This window comes from Aspergillus lucknowensis (assembly GCF_044049455.1).
Source record: "Aspergillus lucknowensis strain CBS 449.75 chromosome Unknown BJX67scaffold_31, whole genome shotgun sequence".
Taxonomy (NCBI): domain Eukaryota; kingdom Fungi; phylum Ascomycota; class Eurotiomycetes; order Eurotiales; family Aspergillaceae; genus Aspergillus; species Aspergillus lucknowensis.
In genome coordinates this window covers 1-20261 of record NW_027263575.1, presented here as the reverse complement: position 1 = coordinate 20261, position 20261 = coordinate 1, and the positions used below count along the sequence as shown (strand labels likewise).

The 20261-nt window shown below is 50.6% G+C and overlaps 10 protein-coding genes across 10 annotated transcripts; 3 read left to right on the top strand and 7 right to left on the bottom strand.

The window, feature by feature from the left end:
* Positions 1 to 1061, bottom strand: BJX67DRAFT_174537 (gluconokinase). Its single transcript, XM_071025124.1, has 2 exons — positions 719 to 1061; positions 1 to 608 (listed from the first exon to the last, which is right to left on the bottom strand). The coding sequence occupies exons 1-2, from the start codon at positions 953 to 955 to the stop codon at positions 150 to 152; spliced, it is 696 nt and encodes a 231-aa protein (XP_070884447.1). The 5' UTR covers positions 956 to 1061; the 3' UTR covers positions 1 to 149.
* Positions 1062 to 2960: 1899 nt separating this feature from the next.
* Positions 2961 to 5204, top strand: BJX67DRAFT_174520 (vacuolar protein sorting-associated protein 26). Its single transcript, XM_071025123.1, has 5 exons — positions 2961 to 3324; positions 3435 to 3907; positions 3979 to 4003; positions 4158 to 4274; positions 4642 to 5204. The coding sequence occupies exons 1-5, from the start codon at positions 3105 to 3107 to the stop codon at positions 4863 to 4865; spliced, it is 1059 nt and encodes a 352-aa protein (XP_070884446.1). The 5' UTR covers positions 2961 to 3104; the 3' UTR covers positions 4866 to 5204.
* Positions 5205 to 5543: 339 nt separating this feature from the next.
* BJX67DRAFT_373107 (uncharacterized protein) lies at positions 5544 to 8180 on the bottom strand (the record flags this gene model as incomplete). Its single annotated transcript, XM_071031345.1, has 5 exons — positions 5544 to 6132; positions 6218 to 7027; positions 7090 to 7667; positions 7752 to 7988; positions 8046 to 8180. 5 exons carry the CDS (start codon positions 8178 to 8180, stop codon positions 5544 to 5546), a joined length of 2349 nt encoding a protein of 782 aa, XP_070884445.1.
* Positions 8181 to 8689: 509 nt separating this feature from the next.
* BJX67DRAFT_373106 (putative 2-oxo acid dehydrogenases acyltransferase) lies at positions 8690 to 10281 on the bottom strand (the record flags this gene model as incomplete). The annotated part of the gene is made up of 4 exons (XM_071031344.1): positions 8690 to 9748; positions 9812 to 9883; positions 9933 to 10036; positions 10110 to 10281. The coding sequence occupies 4 exons, from the start codon at positions 10279 to 10281 to the stop codon at positions 8690 to 8692; spliced, it is 1407 nt and encodes a 468-aa protein (XP_070884444.1).
* Positions 10282 to 10505: 224 nt separating this feature from the next.
* Positions 10506 to 11789, bottom strand: BJX67DRAFT_357996 (sterol desaturase family protein). The gene is made up of 2 exons (XM_071029540.1): positions 10900 to 11789; positions 10506 to 10846 (listed from the first exon to the last, which is right to left on the bottom strand). The coding sequence occupies exons 1-2, from the start codon at positions 11693 to 11695 to the stop codon at positions 10647 to 10649; spliced, it is 996 nt and encodes a 331-aa protein (XP_070884443.1). The 5' UTR covers positions 11696 to 11789; the 3' UTR covers positions 10506 to 10646.
* A 208-nt stretch (positions 11790 to 11997) lies between these two features.
* On the bottom strand, positions 11998 to 14034 carry BJX67DRAFT_373104 (uncharacterized protein; the record flags this gene model as incomplete). The annotated part of the gene is made up of 4 exons (XM_071031343.1): positions 11998 to 12329; positions 12381 to 13801; positions 13858 to 13912; positions 13965 to 14034. The coding sequence occupies 4 exons, from the start codon at positions 14032 to 14034 to the stop codon at positions 11998 to 12000; spliced, it is 1878 nt and encodes a 625-aa protein (XP_070884442.1).
* Positions 14035 to 14442: 408 nt separating this feature from the next.
* On the top strand, positions 14443 to 16293 carry BJX67DRAFT_174437 (phosphatidylinositol-specific phospholipase C). The gene has a single exon (XM_071025120.1). It carries the CDS (start codon positions 14694 to 14696, stop codon positions 16137 to 16139), a length of 1446 nt encoding a protein of 481 aa, XP_070884441.1. The 5' UTR covers positions 14443 to 14693; the 3' UTR covers positions 16140 to 16293.
* BJX67DRAFT_174457 (mitochondrial 54S ribosomal protein uL10m) lies at positions 16124 to 17753 on the bottom strand. Its single transcript, XM_071025121.1, has one exon. The coding sequence runs from the start codon at positions 17505 to 17507 to the stop codon at positions 16449 to 16451; it is 1059 nt and encodes a 352-aa protein (XP_070884440.1). The 5' UTR covers positions 17508 to 17753; the 3' UTR covers positions 16124 to 16448.
* A 161-nt stretch (positions 17754 to 17914) lies between these two features.
* Positions 17915 to 19264, top strand: BJX67DRAFT_382692 (anthranilate phosphoribosyltransferase; the record flags this gene model as incomplete). The annotated part of the gene is made up of 2 exons (XM_071033289.1): positions 17915 to 18238; positions 18305 to 19264. The coding sequence occupies 2 exons, from the start codon at positions 17915 to 17917 to the stop codon at positions 19262 to 19264; spliced, it is 1284 nt and encodes a 427-aa protein (XP_070884439.1).
* Positions 19265 to 19656: 392 nt separating this feature from the next.
* Positions 19657 to 19961, bottom strand: BJX67DRAFT_382691 (Rpo12/RPC10 RNA polymerase subunit family protein; the record flags this gene model as incomplete). The annotated part of the gene is made up of 2 exons (XM_071033288.1): positions 19657 to 19681; positions 19759 to 19961. The coding sequence occupies 2 exons, from the start codon at positions 19959 to 19961 to the stop codon at positions 19657 to 19659; spliced, it is 228 nt and encodes a 75-aa protein (XP_070884438.1).
* Between the last annotated feature and the right edge of the window lie 300 nt (positions 19962 to 20261).

Here is a 20261-nt window from a genome sequence, read left to right as displayed (position 1 = left end):
TGGAAACACCGCTGGAACTGGTGGCATCATGGCCCGGGCTTCTTCGAATCTTTGTTTCAGTCGCTGCATTAAATACGCTACAAACTCCCATAACACCGTCCATGCAATCCCCAACACCCAAGGCAAGGAAAAGAAAAGGATAGAAAATGCTAAGGCCGATATCCCTTCAACTCCTCCCCAACAGCCCTCATAACCTCCCTCTGCACTTCCGCCGTACTCCCCCTCACATCAACAGTCAGCGCATCCCACTCCCCGGCCCCGGGCTCTTCGAGGTCCCTCAACTGGCTCTCCACCATCCCGGGCTTCATATAATGCGCCTGCCTCGCCGAAACCCGCTGAAATAGCGCAACAGGGTCCAGTTTTAAGTAGACGAAGTGGATGCGAACATTGGGCGATCCATACGCGGCGACACGCATGACGTCTCGGTATTTTTTCTTCAGGGCGCTGCAGGCGACGACGACGCCAGCGGGTGGGGAGAGGTTTGTGCTGCTAGTCGTGGAGAGGAGGGTTGTTGCTGCTGAGCGTAAGGAAATGAGCCAGTCCCAGCGGTCTGCGTCTGTGAGCGGGACTCCGGCGGACATTTTTTCTTTGTTGGCGATGGGGTGATACTAGCGCCTTTTGTTAGGATTTCATTTATTCCGTCGTGTACTCTCTTTCCCTTTTCTGGGGTTGTATTTTGGGGGCGGGGGCGGGTATAGTTGGAGGAGGGAGGGCTTACATCATCGCCCTCTAAGAAAGGCACGCCCAATTCCTGCTGGAGGTATCTTCCCACGGTGCTTTTCCCGCTTCCGGCCGGACCAGTGACGACCCATATGTGTTGGAGGTGCTCAGGGGCGACCGGGGCTGGTTCTGAGCGCATTTGCGCTGATGTGGAGGAAGCAGTGTGGTCGATGGAGGCTTTTGTGGCGCGAGACGGGTCTACGGCCGCGTTTTGGAGGTCGCCGGTGGAGAGCATTATTTGGACGGTCGATATAGGGCGCGGAGAGCTTTCTTTTATATAAGGGTGGTTTCAGTGCCTAGACGGGATTGGGAAATGGAAGCGAGGAAGTTTGGGAAGGTCCTTGGATGGTTCAACCAAACTTCAAAGTTCCAGTGCAGGTGAAGTCGGATTTAGGCTGTGGTAGTACAGAAGAAAGGACAAATTTTGGCTGCTTTGGGCGCAACGAGTCAAGGGTGCCGGGAGGGTTCAATTAAGCTGCGCAAGCGTCGGGAGTCGGGAGAAAGTACAGGGGGAAGGGAAGAGGAGCGGAAAGGAAAGTTCTTATGTCGAGAAACCCAGGGAAAAATGAAGGGTTTGCCTCCTGGACGGGGTTTGTGGTTGTGGGTCATGACCCGATATTTGTATATCTCATCTTCCAGGGCCGCTTTGGGGCTCTCCATTCTGGGCAAGTATTGGGCGTGACAGGTGCAGAAACGGGGAAGAAACATGCAGGGAAATCCATCAATCCAAATTGAAGACAACCGAGTGGGGGGGAGTGGGGGAAAGCAAACAAAGACATGGAGCTGATTCGAGTCCAGCGGTCTGGTTGTTAGCGGCTGATCTCAGCAGTCGATGGCCGCCTCGTGCTTTTGCGTCTTCCGGCGCAGGGCTTCAATTGGGGTATTCGTGAGGCTATACAAGAGATCTCATCTCTACATGGACACACGATCACAGAATCGAAAAGGATGTCAAAGTTTTTCGTTCTTGCGCTGGCCATGATAAGGAACTAACCTATGATGTCACAGACTTCCAGACTGGATCGAAGCAGAGACTCTTGAGTCTGCGACCATCCGAAACTGACGGAGCATTTTGATTGAATCTTGGAACCGAGAAACGCCCCAGCCGAAACATCAAGAATCTTCCTCAGGACCAATCATCTCTCAAGAGGACAGGCCATACCATGCTATGAGCTGGTTTTGTAAACCCCCACACTATACCGAAATAGGCAACTATGTCATTGAGCTGGGAAACAATAATCATGGAAAAACGGGAGGTCTTCCCTTCGGAAAAAGGTACGAGGAGATGATGAATGACAAGCCGGCATGTAGTGAACGGCGGACAGACATGCGTTTCTCCGTCTTCGGACGCCGCTGTCATGGGAGATCAATCGTCAGCTTTCTGGTCTTCGGTTTCTTCGATTCGGCTCCTTGACTTGCCGTCTTGGCATCCTGCTTTCGGCTCTGGATTCCAGCACAGGTGTTCAGGAAATCCAAGCAAAGGCCGCTGCCCAAATCTGGAGACGTCCTCTCTGAAACAGTGCTCTGGAGGGTCAGGACGGCTCAGCTGTTTCGTGCAGACTTCTCTCATCCTGGTCAAAAAGACGGTAAGACTTTGTTTCTCATCCCTTAAGAGAGGCCACCTGCATTGAGGCCCTGCCGCTCAAGGTAAAACGCCCGACGGGAGGGATCCGACTCTTTGAGGAAGGCTCTCAATCGAAAGCTCGAGAGGGAACGCTAGGATTGGCTGATGCTGTGGCTGCAGAGTGTGGCGGAATCTGGGGAAGGTGAGGCAGGGGACATTAGAATGACCTTGTGTCGTCCTTCCTTCATGTCATGGTCCTGCGAGCTTCGGCCAATGGGTAAGCAACGTTTTCCAGTTCCTTGCCCATTTTGCAGCGGAAACGGGTTTCCTCGGAGGATTCGGGCCACACAGTCATAGTTTTGTACGGAGCTCCTCATTCGAGGACCCTTCGATCAGCAGTCGAAAGACGATGCTGGGAATGTCATCTGTTGGGTGCGGATAATGAAGTCATTCTGCGTTCGCCTGACTTGAACTCTCCCGCATGGTCATCCTTGGCGGCGGACGAAGATGATTGCTGGTGATGGGGTGCTCAACACCTGTCGTGTTCAATTACGACCGCGATTCATCATACTTCAAAAAATCAAGTTGAAATGATCGTTTGGGAGTACGTAGAGTTCACGAAACTCCTGACCGAAACCAGGCCTGGGGTTGGGCCATTACGTAATCCTGATATGCCCACCGCCAGGCAGTAATCAACTGCCACCAACCCGTCTGGAAGCTCAGCTCGACTCGACGAGTGCGCATTGTCCTTATTATTGCGTTACTCCGATCTACTTGATGAGACGAGCGAATTGAACTTCTCCTATATATCCGCTTACACGCCATGACCTCACTTTTTTTCTCAACCCCGCTCGACATCGATGTCGTCCTCGAAGATGGAGATGAGCGCCAGATGGTGGATGTCAAGCTGGACAAGGGTCATCGGGAAAAAGTACCGTTATACATGGATGGGGAATCAGTCAAGGGCGCTGTAACTGTCAGACCGAAGGACGGGAAGCGGCTGGAGCACACAGGCATCAAAGTACAGTTTATCGGGACGATAGGTACGGAAAGCTGGCTTCCCTCGGCGACGCGGCCAATGTTGCGAACGGTCCTTCAGATCGCAATGGACATGCTGTGATACTGTACTAACGTAACTCGCATTCTACTACAGAGATATTTTACGACAGAGGTAACCACCACGAATTCCTATCTTTGGTCCAAGAGCTCGCAGCCCCTGGTGAACTACAACACCCCCAAACATTCCCATTCAACTTCAAGAACGTCGAGAAACAATACGAATCCTACAATGGCATCAACGTGAAGCTCCGATATTTTGTCCGGGTGACAGTATCCAGACGCATGGCGGACGTGATTCGAGAAAAAGACTTATGGGTTTACTCGTATCGCATGCCTCCCGAGACCAACAGCCCGATCAAGATGGACGTCGGTATCGAAGACTGCCTGCATATCGAGTTCGAGTATTCCAAGTCGAAGTACCATCTCAAGGACGTCATTGTGGGACGAATCTATTTTCTTCTTGTGCGGCTGAAGATCAAGCACATGGAGCTATCGATAATACGACGAGAGACGACTGGGACTCGGCCAAACGAGTACAATGAAAGCGAAACATTGGTGCGATTTGAGGTTAGTGATTGGAATAACACCTTCTGTGAATAGTTCAGGGCATGTTCGCTGATTGGCTAATCCATGCATAGATCATGGATGGATCACCGTCAAGAGGTAAGCTCGTCGATTTGCCCTTTCCTTGCGTATGCTTGAGCTTTTCGGATCTTGAGATGATGCCGCGTTTCGAATTGCTTGGGATGGAACAAGCCGGAAGAGAAAGAATGGCCTAAGGGACGCAACCAGGATCACTCTCGCTTACCACGAATAGGTGAAACCATCCCTATCCGTCTGTTCCTTGGTGGATTTGATTTGACGCCTACCTTCCGAGACGTCAACATGAAATTTTCGACCCGTTATTACTTGAGTTTGGTGCTTATCGACGAAGGTACGTTGACATGGTTACACGCGCCCATGATGTGTCCTCTGCTCTCCTCAAAACTTGGAAACAAACATCCTGTTGTTGAAACTCACTTCGCCCGCACGCGTTGGGCCTGAGACTCCTCCACCACCATGCCAGCATCAGTTCGATAGCCGACGGCTTTTGAACACAAACTCGGACGAATCCAAGTTGTGTGGCGTTCGGCTCGGGTCCTCGCGGGTCCCAGTGTCGGCCTCTCCCCGACTGAAACCCCCACGCTAACCCCTCACGTGGTGGACTCCACTACCCCCAGTTTTGGTTTTCTGTTTGACGTGATCGTCACCATCCCGCTCGTCGCTGTATTTTTGCGCTGACTGACTTCAACGTCTCATAGATGCCCGTCGGTACTTTAAACAGTCCGAGATCATTCTTCACCGACTCGCGCCGGAAATCCCACCGACGCCTGAGGTAGCCCGACAGCAACAAATTCAAATGCAGCAGGCTCAGCAGGAGCTTGAACAGCAGCGCGAGCTTCCTCCTGGATCTGCGACGCCTGGTCCTGGAAGGGAACCGCAACCAACGACGAGCCAAACCGCGGTCCCTGCTCCTGCGGCGTAGGAAAGCGCGGAGTCTCAGCTTTCCGAATCATTAGCTCCCTTATCTAGAAGGGGTTGTCTCTTTGTTAGACTTTGGGCTTACCTCCCTCTGATACGTATTAATTAGTATTGAAATATACCCTGTGAGCTACCTACTATGTATAGATATCCCTCTGTATGCGTACGCTGTGTCTCTATCATGACCGTTGTCTATTTTCGCGTGCTTCTGTACAATTACACTTTTACTTCGTTTTTGAGGACTGCAGAAGGTTTTGAGGGCTAGATGGTTCCTGTTGGTGAAACTGCTGGGTTCAATCTGGCATACATGGACTGCTTGAGTGCTCGCTCGGCCTAAATGCTCGTGTAGGTGAATGCCGACTCTTCCTGGCAAAACTCCGAGAGATAAGCAGGGAAGATGGACAAGGAACGAGAAAGGGGGGGAAAGAAAACTACTCAAACATGAAAAGAGAGCTTCAATGAACCGCTAGCACGTATTTGTCACCCATGTTGTCTCACCCTTGATCCTGTGGCTCGCGGGTACAGGCTCTTGTTCTCAAGAGAGTTTCTGGAATTGGGAAGCATAGAAATTAGAGACAGGTATCAGCTGTTCTCAACTACTCAAGAACTGAGTTGTCGCTCGCATTCTGACGATTGGGGAGGACGATGGGAATATGCTCTGCGGTGAAAGGATCCCATTCTGTCACCTTCCGGAAGAGCAGAAAGAAGGAATCCATCCCTCAAACTTCTCCCGGGATTCATTGTCGCCGAGATTGAGAGGTTCACCACTGGGAATGAGATCAATGAGGCGACGGCTGCGGTCTGTCTCTATGCATCTCCCTGCAATCTTCACGCAATGAAGCACCGAAGTTGCCACTTCCAATGGTCTCTCATCACGCTTGTTGACGTAGTAGAAAAGCTTCACTCTTCTTCCGAACGCAACGACCACCGGTCTCCCTCTGATATAGGAGCTGATCTCGCGCTCCTTATCAATTTCGCGATCATGGAGCTTTCGTACAACATATTCTATCGTCTTCACCCATTTCTCTGCGCTTTCGTCCTTCGCAGCTCTGAGAAATATATGCATACCACTACAGACAAAGGGGCTCATCATTAGCTCCCTATAGCCGTGGGGGACGAGGCATTGATATTGTGCGCCATCGATGTGTATGTGCCTACCGAAGACCGTGGTTCCTCTCCTGATAGGTTCCGATATATAACTTCGAAGAGCTTCTTCGAAAGATCCCAGGTAGAGATAGTCTGGGAGTCGAAAGAGTAACTCCAGGTTTGATCTGTCGAGCTCGTCGAGACTATAAAACGGGCCTATGTTCATCGTTAGATCCTAGGAATCACATAGATGGGAGAGCTGACACCTACCGGACGGGCATGTCTCCTTTGGAAGGATAAGGTGGACCCTTCGAGGAAACTTTTGAAAACCTGAAGCTCAACTCTTCCACGATACTTCTCCTATTGGGGTTGATATCCCCACGATAGGGCTTTAGTTTGAGATTTGCCTTGCTGCCCTTTTTTGCGCCCAACACGGAGCATATCTTGCGCCTCGAGTGAAGATCTTCTAGAGTAAATGTAAAAACCCCTGATTTGCAGTCGAGATTGACAACAGCATAATCATCGTTCAAGCGGAATTTGCGACGGTGAAGGTCCCTGCAGGAGGGCGATGCCTTGGCGAGAGACAGCGAGGTCTGAAAATCTGAGTACTCCATGACTGTATTCAAAATTTCGTTCGGAAACACTCTAGAATGTGCACCCGCGAGATGATCATCTGCGGCTGCGTCGAAGAAGCGTATCAGCGCCAAGTGAGGGTTATCAAATGTAGCAAGTTCACCAATTGTTGGCAGACTGTCTCTGATTCCCAGGAAATCAGAGCCTTCGAAGTAGCTGCTCTCGTATACACCACCGCTCCCGCTCTCTCCAGCATCATTCTCACCTTCTCCGTCGTCAGGTCCTCTTCCTTCATCATCATCATCATTTTCCATGCGTCCTTCGTCACAGTCAAGAACATCATCGTGTATTTCCTGGCCGTTCCCTTTCAAATTTAGTTCGGTTGTATCATGGAATGGCGGGGACTCTGGATATCTTGTGCGCGGCCCCTTGGGGAAACGCGAATTGTCATCGTCGAAGTGGATGATATTCACAAGTGGCGACCTTGTAACTCGAATATCCCATTTCCTTCAATCCGAATATGTAGTAAGACAAAGTCCCAGATAGAGAACACCACTGCCCGAAACGACCTTAACCCTTGATCAAGGCCAGATTTGACTACCGTAACAATGGGTGCCTTTTCGACTTGGACAAGATCGGTTCTGGGGATCAGATATACGAGAACGTTACCAAGCCAAAAACTAGGGCTCTTTGGAGCAGATCCTGGCTCGTTACCAAGGCCATGGCATGCCCTGAGAAATTTTGGAAGTAGCGCCTGCTCCTGGGACGGGATCTCGGCATTTGGAATAAGAAAAAAACCTTCTCTAGCATTATTTCGGTTAAAATCCCGAGGGGTCTCAAAAGATATCTCACCGGAAGCAATAGACAAAATGGCGAATGCCAGCTCTCTGAACGGGAAGGAGGTAGATGTCCACTCAAGATAGAACGCGTCTAAGAGATATCTATAATGGTTGCTGATAGTCATCATAGTGATGGTCAACAGAATCTCGCGAGCGGTACGTGGTGTCCCGGTAGCATTGAAAACATCTATCGAGTTCTCTGTAACCTCAAGAGATTTGTATACATCCACCATACTGCTATCCACTTGAACATTGCTGGCTGGATCAGCAACGAGATCTCGTGGTGTGTCCTGGTGCAGGATTCTGCGCTGGCGGCGATCGTTAGACAAGTGGTTGATTCAGTCTGGGTAATGTGGTAGTCTGGAGAGGTGAAAGAAAATGGCTTTATCAACTGCGAAAAGCTGGCGATCGAGATCAAGAGTGTATGTCCACTCATTATCCCAATACTTGACATCGTCTAACAGCGCCTGGGTTGGAGGTGCGTCAAGTCGGTCATCTAAGGCGAGGTAGCTCCGGGCATAGCGTTCGGCAGGTGGCATAACCCCTCCAGGTTGGCCGAATTTGGGGGACACGCAGAGGATTTCCTCCTCAAACTGCTGGGAAAGACGAGTATAGAGTTGTCTCATGCCCTCTAACCATTCTAGAGAGAATTAGATTGGACGAAAACGCTTGATCTATCCACTTACCGCGGATTTGCCGACGTCTTGTGGCACTGTCGCCACTATAGCTGCGCCTAGGCCCTCTGTGTAGCTGTCAAGCCTGTTCCAGTAGATATAATATCTACCACAGCAACGAATTATTACGAGATCTCTGGTTCCCATATCGACGAAACTGCTTTCGAAGGAAGGAGGTTCGCGATGGGTAAACACCTGGGCCCTTGGATTGACGTATAAGTCTTGAGTTCCTAAGCTGAATGGTAGGAAAAAAGGTAGAAACCGATACGGGCCGGGCGAAGAATTGAGGGACGTACGGTTGGGGAGGCAAGCTGAAAATGTGATATTCAACTCGAATGGTAGAATCAGAAATGCGAAGATGGAGGATGTGGAGATGGAAGATGAAGAAGGTGAAGGTGGCTGCGTGGGGGAACAGACATGTGTTGTCGTGCTGTGTTGTTTGTCTTTCGCCTTTCAAGGGCAGCTGCAATTGCGCACATTAGCGACCTCCGGGAGTAAAACTGGCCTCGTAGCTCTATTTAGATATTCGGGGAGAATACTTGCGAGGCTGGACTTACGGACACGATGAGATAACGTACGCTCATGACATCTTGATTTGGAAGTTAGATCTATGTAGGTACCACTAAGCGCCATCCCACAAGGCTGACTATTTAAGGTCATCGGAGACTCAAGAGCATACGCTCTGGCGACTCAATGAGTTCCTTTACCAGGCTAGCCATCCTCGCCATTGTCGCACCATCTATGACTCTGTGGTCAGCACTCCAACTGAAGTTCACAATCTCACCCTTCGTGACCTGCCCAGCATCGCCGAAGACAGGCACTGTCCTTGCCCTTCCCACGCCAAGGATGGCCAATTCATTGGTGACAATCACTGGGCTAACATATGTACCTCCGATGTTCCCAATATTTGAGACGGTGAAGGTGCCGCCACTGAGGTCGGCAGGTGTGAGCTTGCCTTCCTTTCCAAGCGCGCTGAGGCGTGAAATCTCCTGGGCAACATCTAGGATCGAGCGACTCCCAACGTCTTTGATATTGGGAACGATCAGACCTTGTGGAGTATCCATCGCAATGCCGATGTTGTGTCTTGGCCGCATGATAAGTTGTGGCTTGTCGAGGTTGCTGGTGTCCAGCTTTGCATTGATAATGGGGTACTCGTTCAGAGCGAGAGACACAGCTTTGACAACAAAGGAAAGGAATGTAATCTTCTGGGGATCCTTTGCGTCATTGGAAATCCTCTTCCTTAAAGCTGTGATGTTGTTGATGCTTAACTCGTCCGCATATCCGAAGTGCGGGATACTCAATGACCGCGTCATGGTCTTGAACATCTGCGACTGAATGGGTGTAAGATCAACGGCTGTGTCTCCCTGCTGTGGTAGAGACGGCACAACACCCTGGCTGCTTCTCGCTGCAACATATCGTTGGACGTCCTCCTTGAGTACCCGTCCATCCTTGCCTGTTCCTTGCACATCTTCGATATTCACATTTAGCGTCTTGAGCAGTCCCCGAACTGCTGGGGTTGCGAGCGTCGCGTAGCGTGACTTGGGCCCATTATTTGCAGTGTCTATAGCTGGAGGGGTGTGTGTTTGGATCGTCGACTGAGTATTCGACTGCGAGTCTGCGGGCCCCAGCGCTGGTGGAGAGGCCTCTTGCTTCGATTCCGGGGGAGGATTGTCTTCGGGGTACGTCGCATCATCTACTTCAATGTCACAAAGCGCCTGGAGGAAGATGAGATTAATATGAATAGTGTTTCTATTTTTGTTCTGGGGATGTGTCCTTACCCTTCCCGTGGGCACAGTATCATCTGCTTGGAAGTGCAGCTTCTTCACCACTCCCTCATACCTCGAAGTAATCTATACATATTAGATCATCATCGAATGTGAGAGAGCGAGGTAGACCAACATCATCGACTGCTTTATCCGACTGATACTGGCAGAGGGGCTTCCATTCCTCAACCCGAGCCCCTTCCTCGACATACCACTGGATGATTTGAACCTCGGTGATCCCTACGGAGATTGCGTGTTAGTAGCAGGACAAGGAAATCTATTACTATAAAGAAACAAAGCGGGTATATGTTACCTTCCCCGACGTCTTTTAGAACCTGAGACCTGATACCACCTAGCGCCAACGCTGCGTGGAAATTCCGTCGAGGGAAGCGTATTGTGGGGGGTCGAGCAATGCCCAGGGCTATGCGGGATTGGGATGGTGTCCAGGCCCTGGAGAAGGCTTGACCGCAGCGGAGGGCATTCATTATCAATTCTGCAGCAGTTCAGGGATAGAGGGCAAATAGAGAGGCATCCAGATGGGAAGAAATAATTCATGCTTCCCTTTTTACATCTCCGCACACACGCATACAACCGCCGATGATAACCGGTGCATAGCGTCATCTCACGTGAGTTTCTCCGCATCCCGGGGGTTGGACGGGGAAGTCACGTGTGGCCTAGAGCGAACCCGCCGGGGAAAGGGATGAGTGTGTTTGTTAACATTTCTGTCTCGATTAAGGTTGGATAAGGTGAGAATTATAGTACTCTATGGGAATACATTGGGGCCAATTCCTATGCCACGAGGGGTAGCCTGGGCCCCATGATCTGCCGTTCTCGACAGTCGAACCCTGATTTAGTCACATTTCTTGCCCATCTGGGTCTGTTGATTCCCTTTTCGCACAAAATCGCCCTCCTTGGGCAGGCGATACGTACCCCCCAGCCTATCCCAAAACGTTAGGAACTGCCCATAGTTATAGTTGAAGTATAAATGATGCATGGTGTGGCATGCCGGACCGTTGACAACCACGGACTGGGAAAGATACTCGGCGTCATCTGTTGCTCGTTAGGACTAGTCCTTCAAATCATTAGATTAGTGGATTACTTACGAATCAATACCGTCCAGAGCGTAACAAAGACAAAAAGCCCGAGGTACGCAACCTTCTGGAGCGGAAACAGAAATGGAAAGATATGATATGGCAAACTCTGTGACCATCCATCTACAGGATGAAACGCGTAACTGGCGAACGGTGTCGGAACAATCCATTTATGGTGCGGCTTATGTAGCCAACGATAGACAGGCGGGTAATGCAGTCCACGATGAATCCAGTAGATCCCGCAGTCTGTGAAACACACGAAGAATATATACTGCAGCCATGTATATCCACGGAATGGAGCTTCGTTGGTGAAGTCGTATAATTTGGACCATCCGCGCACTTCTGCTAGGAAGAAAGGCGTTGTGAGAACGGCAATCACCGGAATCGCACTTACACCTTGTCGGATCTCAAGCCGGATTTGGTTGGGGAGGAAGTGGGGGTGTCGAAGGACCCGCTTGTCAAATATTGTGTGGTAGGCTATTGTACTGCCGATGAGGTACATAGCCAGTCCGAAGATCCTACAACACGGATATATGTGAGCGGCTTGTTCTCGAAAAACAACATTTGGAAGGGGCAATACGCACCACGCGACTAGAAATAAGGATACTGCCTGTCGCGCAATATGGTCCCTCTTCCACAGGCTTGAATCCGCGTAAGGTGACGGTTCCAGCTGAATGTAAAGATTGATATGCTTGTTATAGGTTCTCTGCGCTCCTTCATCGCCTGAATTTGGGTTGGCAGCTGGCAGGATCGCTGCGTATAATTGGTCAAGCACAAATGTGTCCAAAACGTCGAGAAACACGTCCATGACACAGTGGGAAAACACAAATTGAAGCGCTCGCTGTTACTAAAACAAGAAGAACGGTCGATGACATGGCCCTATTCTTATATTCGGGAAATCCCTATATATAGTTAGGGTAGGGAAATACCTACAGCGGATAATACCCACAGAGGGAATTACCTACCATGGTGAGAAGCCACGCGGGGAATACCTACATGGTTTATTCGTAACTCCGATGCTACGGCCAGCCGGAAACCGAATGGCTTGATGATATCTCGTGAGACCATCGATTTCGACATAATCATAAACAGCCGAAAAAGGGTGATCCATCATGCCACACCAAGCGCACCGGTTCGTTTCATATATCGGCAACACCACTGGATAAACTCATTTAGTTTGCCTAGATCATCTGTCGCAGCGCTCTCCAAGTACTTCGGAAGACTCGAGGGATTCTGCCTGGCAATATCAAGTGTAACGGTCAGGAGAAGCCAAAGCTCTTCTGCATGTTTTGGATATCCTAGGAGAAGCGTTTTCTCGTTACTTTGGTCATGATACACCCAGTCCCAGATCTGTTTCCAATTGCTGGCGGCGCATCTTATCTTCTCCAGTGGTACAGACCCGGAGAAGTCGGCTCTGGCCAGGAAAGCGAGTGAATTCAGCGCTGCGCCATATTCTTAGCAGTGACTTAACAAAATGTTACTAGACAACATACCATAAATCACGATCAATAAATGTTCCGCGGAAAGCGAGAGTTTGGGCGGTAGTGGGCCGGTGTCTGAGTTATCGAATAACAGCCGGACTGCTTCCCTAATGGACGGCAGCGGGATTTCTGTTTTATGAGATAAAACGAGGCGGCTGAAAATAGACGCATTTTCGGCCTCCCATAGCTCTGTCCTCCATGGAAAGGAACAATCCAACTCGAAAATGGACACCGTTGGGCGGTTCTTAAAACAGAGCGTAAGGAATCCATCCGCCAGGAATACCCATGAAGCAAGGCGTATGCAGACCTCCTCCGCAACTGATTCTCTCCATGTACTGTCTTCATAATTGCAAGCCGGGGGAGTTATAGTCCGCTTCATGTGGAAAATGCCCAAGCAACGCATGAGAGATATCAAGCTTGGGTGCCGGATGATCCGAATACGGCGCCTTGATTCAGCGTTTTCTTGCCCGAACTGAAGCATTTCGATGATTAAGGCAGCCTGCAAGAGCTGGATTGTAGGATACTGTCGCCTGAGATCGTTCGCTGGTGGCGCACATTGCGCCGATAGGGCTGTGATCTTTCGAAATATCTGCTCTTCAGCGATGTCAAGAAGAGTGGGCAATAACACTGGGTAGTTGAAGGAGCTACTATACGCCGCCCCGGTTAGGAAGATCGAGAGTAGGAGTGGGTTAGAAATGTTCCCTGGGTCAAATGTAGGGAAGTGTACAACAGGAAGATGCCAATGGAGCGAGTGGAAGAAAACGGAAATGAAGGTAGCAAGATTAGAGACAGTGAATAGTTGGTAAAGCTGTGTCGCATCAAGTAGTGGCTGTGCATCGTCGATACGACCGAGTTTCAATGACTTGGAGGTTTCGATGACTTCCTCTATTATTTCGTCGAGTTGCTGGGATAATTTTGTAGGGCTAGGGTTGTAGGACAGCAAGTCAATCGGGAAATATTCGTCCGTGGTCAGAGGAGGGCGGAAGAACGCTTCAGTGCTCAGGAAATCGCTAAACCCAGCAGCTATGGAATCGGGAGGTATGAGTGCATCTTCGAGGTGGGAATATAGAGTTTCAAGGTTCCTTCGGACAGAGCATTCTGCAGTTGTTCCAATTGCAAGTCTGTCCTTCTCGACACAAGGGTCGGTAAGATGCCGAAGAAACGAGAACTGCAAATCAACTGTCGGTGAAGGAGAAGGTGGTTGTATTGATCCTGGTATGGAGCCGTGCATCAAGCTGGCGACTTCATGTATCCCAAAGGTGCATGGCTGCCCAAGATTTCTGCAGCGCGAGCATGGTGAACTTTTATCACACGCTCTTTTTGTAGAAAAACATTGGTCGCAGGATTGCCTTTTCCTTCCCGGTTTCGCTGCGAGGACAGGTCGTTGGTTGTGCTTGATGGCACATGCTTTGCTATGTCGTCGAGCAACCTCTCTGGAGCAGTAATGAATCAGAAACAGTCTCAATTTCCAGGGAGAAGAGGTCAATACGGTTTCATAAAAGACTTCTTGCAAATGGGGCACGCTGAAGACGCCTGGCCAGTATCTATTAGATGGTCAATTGTGTAGCTGGGCGACAAACACTTCTCCGAACCTACGAGTCAATTCATGGCGCCGCAAATGCGCTTTTCTTTGGTAGAACTTGTCACACTGCGAGCATGTGAACATGGTTCCGTACCGAGATTCTCCAAATCATCACATTGGCCTGAATTAAGCCTTGAAAGTGGAGTGACAAGTTGCGCTTGAGGTGGTGGCTCTCTCAGCAATGGCGCCATCATGTGATGCTGGATGCTTAGTCAGTCTCAGACATACCCCTCAAGCCAGGAACGCACACACAAGCAGGTTTATGAGGAAAATGTCGCCCAGATGACTGTCTCGGGATTCTGAAGTGTTGTATCAATGCCCATCCCGTCTAATTTTGGGGCAAAGCGCCCATCTGCTCTTGGCTGTTCATGGCTTGGTCGTCCAGATGCGGCCATGGGTCTCTACCCCTCCCCCACCAACAGCTGAAAAAGGAGAACCAACCTTCAGCATGCACCAAGATCGATCCTGATTCACCAGATCTCGGTCGGATCTCCATTGGGCTTAACTTTTGGGACGTCCTCCCGAAATTATCTACACATCCTAATTGGCGCCCCGCCCATCGTGGGCTGTTTAGTTGCAACTAAAACCACAGATCCTTGGAGCCTAAAGTTCACAGCTGAACTTCAGACCTGCTTCATGTCCTGACTCCCCTCCAGCAGTCTTCTCGACCCCTTAGCATCCAAACACGACCCAAGCACTCCCAAACTGTGCTCTCATAGAAGCCAAAGTTGCTCAACATTACCATGGTTGCTGAACATTTGACGATCAGGAATCTTAGTTCCACCCCAATCACGCTGAAGCGCATTGAACGCTTCCGTGCCCCTGAAAAGCCTCGCGATGTCGACATTGGGGCCCTGGCGAAGAACTTTACTCGGCTCGTGACCAATGTCACCCGTTCGGAGGCGCCTGTGGCATCAATTAGCGATGATACAAAGCCATTTGCGCACAAGGATGTCGATATCCATGTCGGGCCCTTTAAGACAGTTCGCACCGAACTTCATTCTCACATCGACTCGGAGCAGGAACGGATTCGATGGGTTTTCGAGTCCAAGGGTGAAAAACACCAAATTCAGACCCCGGTTCCCACAACCGAAAGTGCTGGGATGAAGCCCTTGACCAAGGATGCCAAACTCAGATTTACTGGCATTTTCTCGACGGCCGAATCTCATCTCGCTGTGTTCTCTTCGGCCAATTTAAATGCATGGATGCGCGAGCTCAAGGACGACACCTTGCTCTCTTCCCTCTCCATCCCGGGAACGCACAACTCCCCAACTTGCCATGTTGCACCGCCCTCTGTCCGCTGCCAGGCTGTCGGCCCACGCGAACAGCTGAAGAACGGCGTTCGATTTTTCGACATCCGTGTCCAGCCTAAGTTCCCCGATGATGCGTCAAAGGATGAACTCGTTCTCGTTCACAGCACCTTCCCTATCTCCCTAACAGGAGACAAATACTTCCGCGATCTTATGCGGGAAGTCAACGATTTCCTCGAGCATAACCCCTCTGAAACTCTGATCATCTCACTGAAGCGTGAGGGACCGGGAAAACACACTGACGAGCAACTCAGCCGCATCCTGCGCGACCACTACTGCCGCCCAGGAAGCAGATGGTACACCGAACCCAAGATCCCGACTCTCGGCGAAGTCCGCGGCAAGGTAGTCCTGGTTCGCCGTTTCAACATGCTTCCGGAGCTGAAGGATGTTCACGGCGGAAAGGGATGGGGCATAGATGCCACCGGCTGGGCCGACAACTGTGCCAACGCCACGTGTCCCAGCGGTCAAATTGTTATCCAGGATTTCTACGAAGTCCTAGAAACCCAGAACATTGATAAGAAAATCAAGTATGTGACCGAACACTGCAAACGCGCTAGTGAAACCCGCTATCCATTTGGTGTGCTTCCGGGTCCGGGGGCGACGAAGGCACATCCCTTCTATATCAATTTCCTGAGCGCGAGTAACTTCTTCAAGCTTGGGACATGGCCGGAGAAGATTGCAGAGAAGCTGAATCCGGCAACTGTGGATTATCTTTGCAGGAAGCACGGAGAGAAGGAGAGCTCGGATTGGGCCACTGGCGTCCTTGTTACGGATTGGGTTGGCCTTGATGGAGATTGGGACCTTGTAAGGTGCATTGTGGGTCTCAATGCTAAACTCATGGTGCGGCAGAGAAACCAGGAAAATCATGATCGCAAGTAGATATTGTGACTAACCGATGCTATCATGGTATATTTTATTCATATCCCTATACAACATTCTTCGCTGGTGAAAGACGATCCCTGTTGATAGATAAACCGTGTTCAAGGCTTAAGAGCGGCCATCTTCGTTCTCAAGGTTGACCATTCGACAATGACGCTCAGATGGCTGCCAGCATTAGAGATTTAATATTGAAGGCTTAACCAAGAATTTTATCTAAAATAATGATCATGACCTGTACACACAAGAGGTCTAAAATATAGATATTTATTGTACACGCGGAATCCAAGATAGCAATTTGACTAACTTGGTTCACACTGCCTTCCTCCCGGACGCTTCTTTCTGCTCATCTTCTAAAGCGGTTCTCCTGCCCTCAAGAGTCAAGTAGAGACTCTTACTCGCCCCCTCCAAGGTCCTTGTGATGCTGGAACCCATGCTTTGCAAGGTCATGACGAGCTGAGAACGTAGACCGTCCAGACCACCCTCGATACTTCCAACCCACTTCATCTGGTCGGCGTCAACCACCTCGTTGTCCATGCGCGCAGCAAGAATGTTCAATTTGTTCAAACCATTCTGAACAGAGAATTCGTGCCAATCCGGGTTCGCTCTTCGGGTGGGAGCGGGAAACCCAAAAGCCTTGGGAGCTAGAACGGACAACGCCGCCTTAAGGTGTTCGGGAGACATGTGTGGGATAGATAGCACCGCAATTGGCCCGACAAGAACGGTAGAAAGTTCATGCTTTCCCTTTAGATGTCGCACAGCACTTTGAGCGGCACGCGACAAATCGTGTGTTAGGGTAGGGTCGTCTCGTGATCCAGAGAGACAGATTTCGGCGGCTGTCTGTGTAGCCGGGTCGACAGCGCTGGGGGACTGGGCGTTTTGTAGTATCGATTTATCAGGCCGGAAGTATTCCACAATGCGCAGTGCGACTTCGAAAATGCTTGTTTGGATAATTTGGACTTTGATATGAGGCGCTAGAACAGGGGCGCTACGGCCCTCGGCGGCGATCTGAGCGTCTACCTTCTGCATCGCCTTGCTCAATTCCCGTCGGATAGCAGCCCATTCGACTGACTGGAGATTATCATGCTGAACAAAAAGCATGAGGGGCGTGGTGCGAATGAGAGAGGTGTATTGTCGGAGAAGCTGGGACCGTCGGTACTCGGGTTTGCGGTGTGAAGGTGGTTGTGAGGGAGGAAATCTGGCGATTGGTGGGGGGGAAATGGTCATCTGCTCAACAGAAGGAGTAGGTGTAGTGGCGGCCGCAGCACTGGCATATCTAATTGTGGTAGAGATGTCAAATTCGCAGAAGAGCCTTTGACACCCGATGGGTCGAAGAGCCCGGGGACTCGAGAGACGAAGCCGCGGTGGCATTGTGGGTGGAAGTGAACGAAATATTAACACAAAGACCGATATTCAGTAAGAGGACCACTCCTGAATACCAGAAAAGATGTAAGCTTTCTTAGGATGGAGAGTTGCCGGCTGCCAGCGTCGACTCCTTCATGAAGCTCGAGACAAAAATAAAATGGGCCAGGGCCTGGGTGAAATCTGATTTCCCGAATCGGACTAGTCTATAACCAAGGCGGTATAATTCTGCCTCAACTGGTCAGTTCGAGCCTTGCCGAAAGGAGGAAATATGTGTCACCGACGATCCCCGATAGATTGGACAGACAGCGGACTCCGGAGTATATAGAGCCGTACGACGCCCGCCGGAAGGCTCACGGTCTTGAGTCATCAATCGCGAAGGTCTCTGAGTACCTCCTGACGCTTAATGAGCCTCAATGTCCGTCCAAACCCGCCAAAAACCGGAGAGCATCTCCATTAGCCCTCTTCTGAAGAAGCTTGCATACCCCGCCTCCGAAGTCGCTGTCGAAGCATCGGAAATCGCTTCAGCATTCGCATTGATTTTCGAAGACCGTCTTTCAGATATTCAGACCGCAGCTCTACTTACCCTTCTACATTCAACTCAACTGGATAAAAATGCCGAGGTCGTTGCGAAATGCTCTCATCGAATGCGCGAGGCCGCTCGTCAAGTCGACAAGACGGCGTTGAAGAAGGCCATTGAGTCCCGCGGGAAACAGGAAGGAAGCTACAGGGGTGGCCTGGTATGTTCTGACTTAAAGGCACAATTATGACACCGCAGCTATCTGACAGCGGCATCTTGTCCGTAGTGCGATATTGTCGGAACAGGTGGTGATTCGCATTCCACGTTCAATATCTCAACGACTGCCTCCATTCTTGCCTCACCTCTCCTTATCATGGGCAAACATGGAAACCGTGCGCAGACATCTTTCTCCGGGTCTGCCGACGTCCTCAACGCAGTCTCTCCTATTCCTCCCAAGATCGGTGCGGTTTCCGCCGAGAACCTCAGTCAGGTGTTTGCTGCCTCGAACTACGCTTTCCTGTTTGCGCCAAACTTCCACTACGGTATGATGTATGCGGATCATGTGCGCCGGAGCCTTGGTCTACGAACCATATTCAATCTTATGGGCCCACTCGCAAACCCTGTCGATTGGGCTATAGAAGCACGGGTGGTCGGAGTAGCCTACCAAGCTCTTGGGCCCGTTTTCGTGGAAGCGTTGCGCCAAATGGGAGCTAAAAAGGCGCTCGTTGTCTGCGGTGAGGAAGACTTGGACGAGATCAGTTGTGCGGGGAAGACAAACTGCTGGCAGCTCTCAGAAGTCCCTAACCCTGAATTTGACAAATCAAAAGTGGGTGATGAGGATTACGATGACCAGGTGCCACGCACGATCGCCAGGCTGGAGACGTTCCAGCTCGAGTCCTCTGACTTCGGGTTATCAAGTTACCCACTCTCCGCAGTTTACGGGAGGAAGATGCCCAAGGACAATGCTACCAAACTTATGGCCATTCTTCGGAACGAGCTGGAACGTGATGACCCAATCCTGAGCTTCGTCCTTATGAATGTGGCCGCTCTCTTGGTAACTTCCGGAATATGTGAATCAGATACTTCAAACATGGGCCCTGGCGATGATGGGAAGGTAATCACCGAACGTGGTCCAGGCGGTGGTCGTTGGAAGGAGGGTGTCCGCCGCGCGCGCTGGGCGATTGAAAGCGGCGCGGCTCTCAAATGTTTCGAAGAATTCATTGAAATCACAAACAAGCTTCAATGAGGTAGCGTGACTACAACATTTCGGGTATCATTTTCATTTCGGATCGCCACAAATATAAGACCTTCCAAGGCCTCACGGCCGGGTGCTTTGGGTCTTTGATGGAACAGAAAAATTGTCTGGGCATATAAGTATCATATCGGTCCATATCGGGATGAAATATTTGGCTTGGCAAATTCTGTTCATAGAATCAAGAAATACCCAGAACACACAGGCATCATCTTTGCGCGTAAAACCCTCCTCTGAAGTCGCGGCACTGTATGCTGCATGCTTAGATCCCCAACTCCGAAAGCGCCACGAAATGCACGGAACAACCGTAATGACAAATGAGGCATCAACCAAGGCCCCGTAAATCCAATCCAACTCGACGAAACCATATCTTCATCCGCGCCTTTTCATCGAGCCTCAAACTGGACCATTCTACAGCCAAAAGTCAGCATAGCTCGTTTCCTCAGGAGCAGAGAAGAGAAGAAAAGTGAAGTGAAGCGAAAACCCACCGCTTCGTCCTCTCCTTATACAGAACACGATGCCCACACTCCTTGCACCGGATCTGATCGCCCCGCTTGAGAGACACGCGGGAGTTGCATTCACCGCACAGGTAAGCGACGACGGGGCCGTCCACTGAGCCTGCGCCGAGATTCTCGTTGCTGAAGGCGTTCCGGCCGCCGAGGGAAGGCACTTGGTAGGCTTCGCGGGACATGATGGCGGGTTTTCGGGCTGAAAACGTCGGAGGATATGGTTTCTTGTGCAATTTCGCGATCGAAATCCAGATGGTGAAGCGAGGAACAGCGATTATTGCAAGGAGGATGTTCTCCAAAGTCGATTTTCAATCCAGCCCAGAAGCTCTGGATCCTTCTGAGTGATTAGTCAGCGAGAAAAAATATAACGTATTTCCCCACCGAACGGCCAACCCCACCGAGCGGCCAACCGCCCCGATTTTCAACGCGCCGTTCAACACGTTGAATTCAAACCTCCACCATGCCACCAAAAGCGCGTCAAA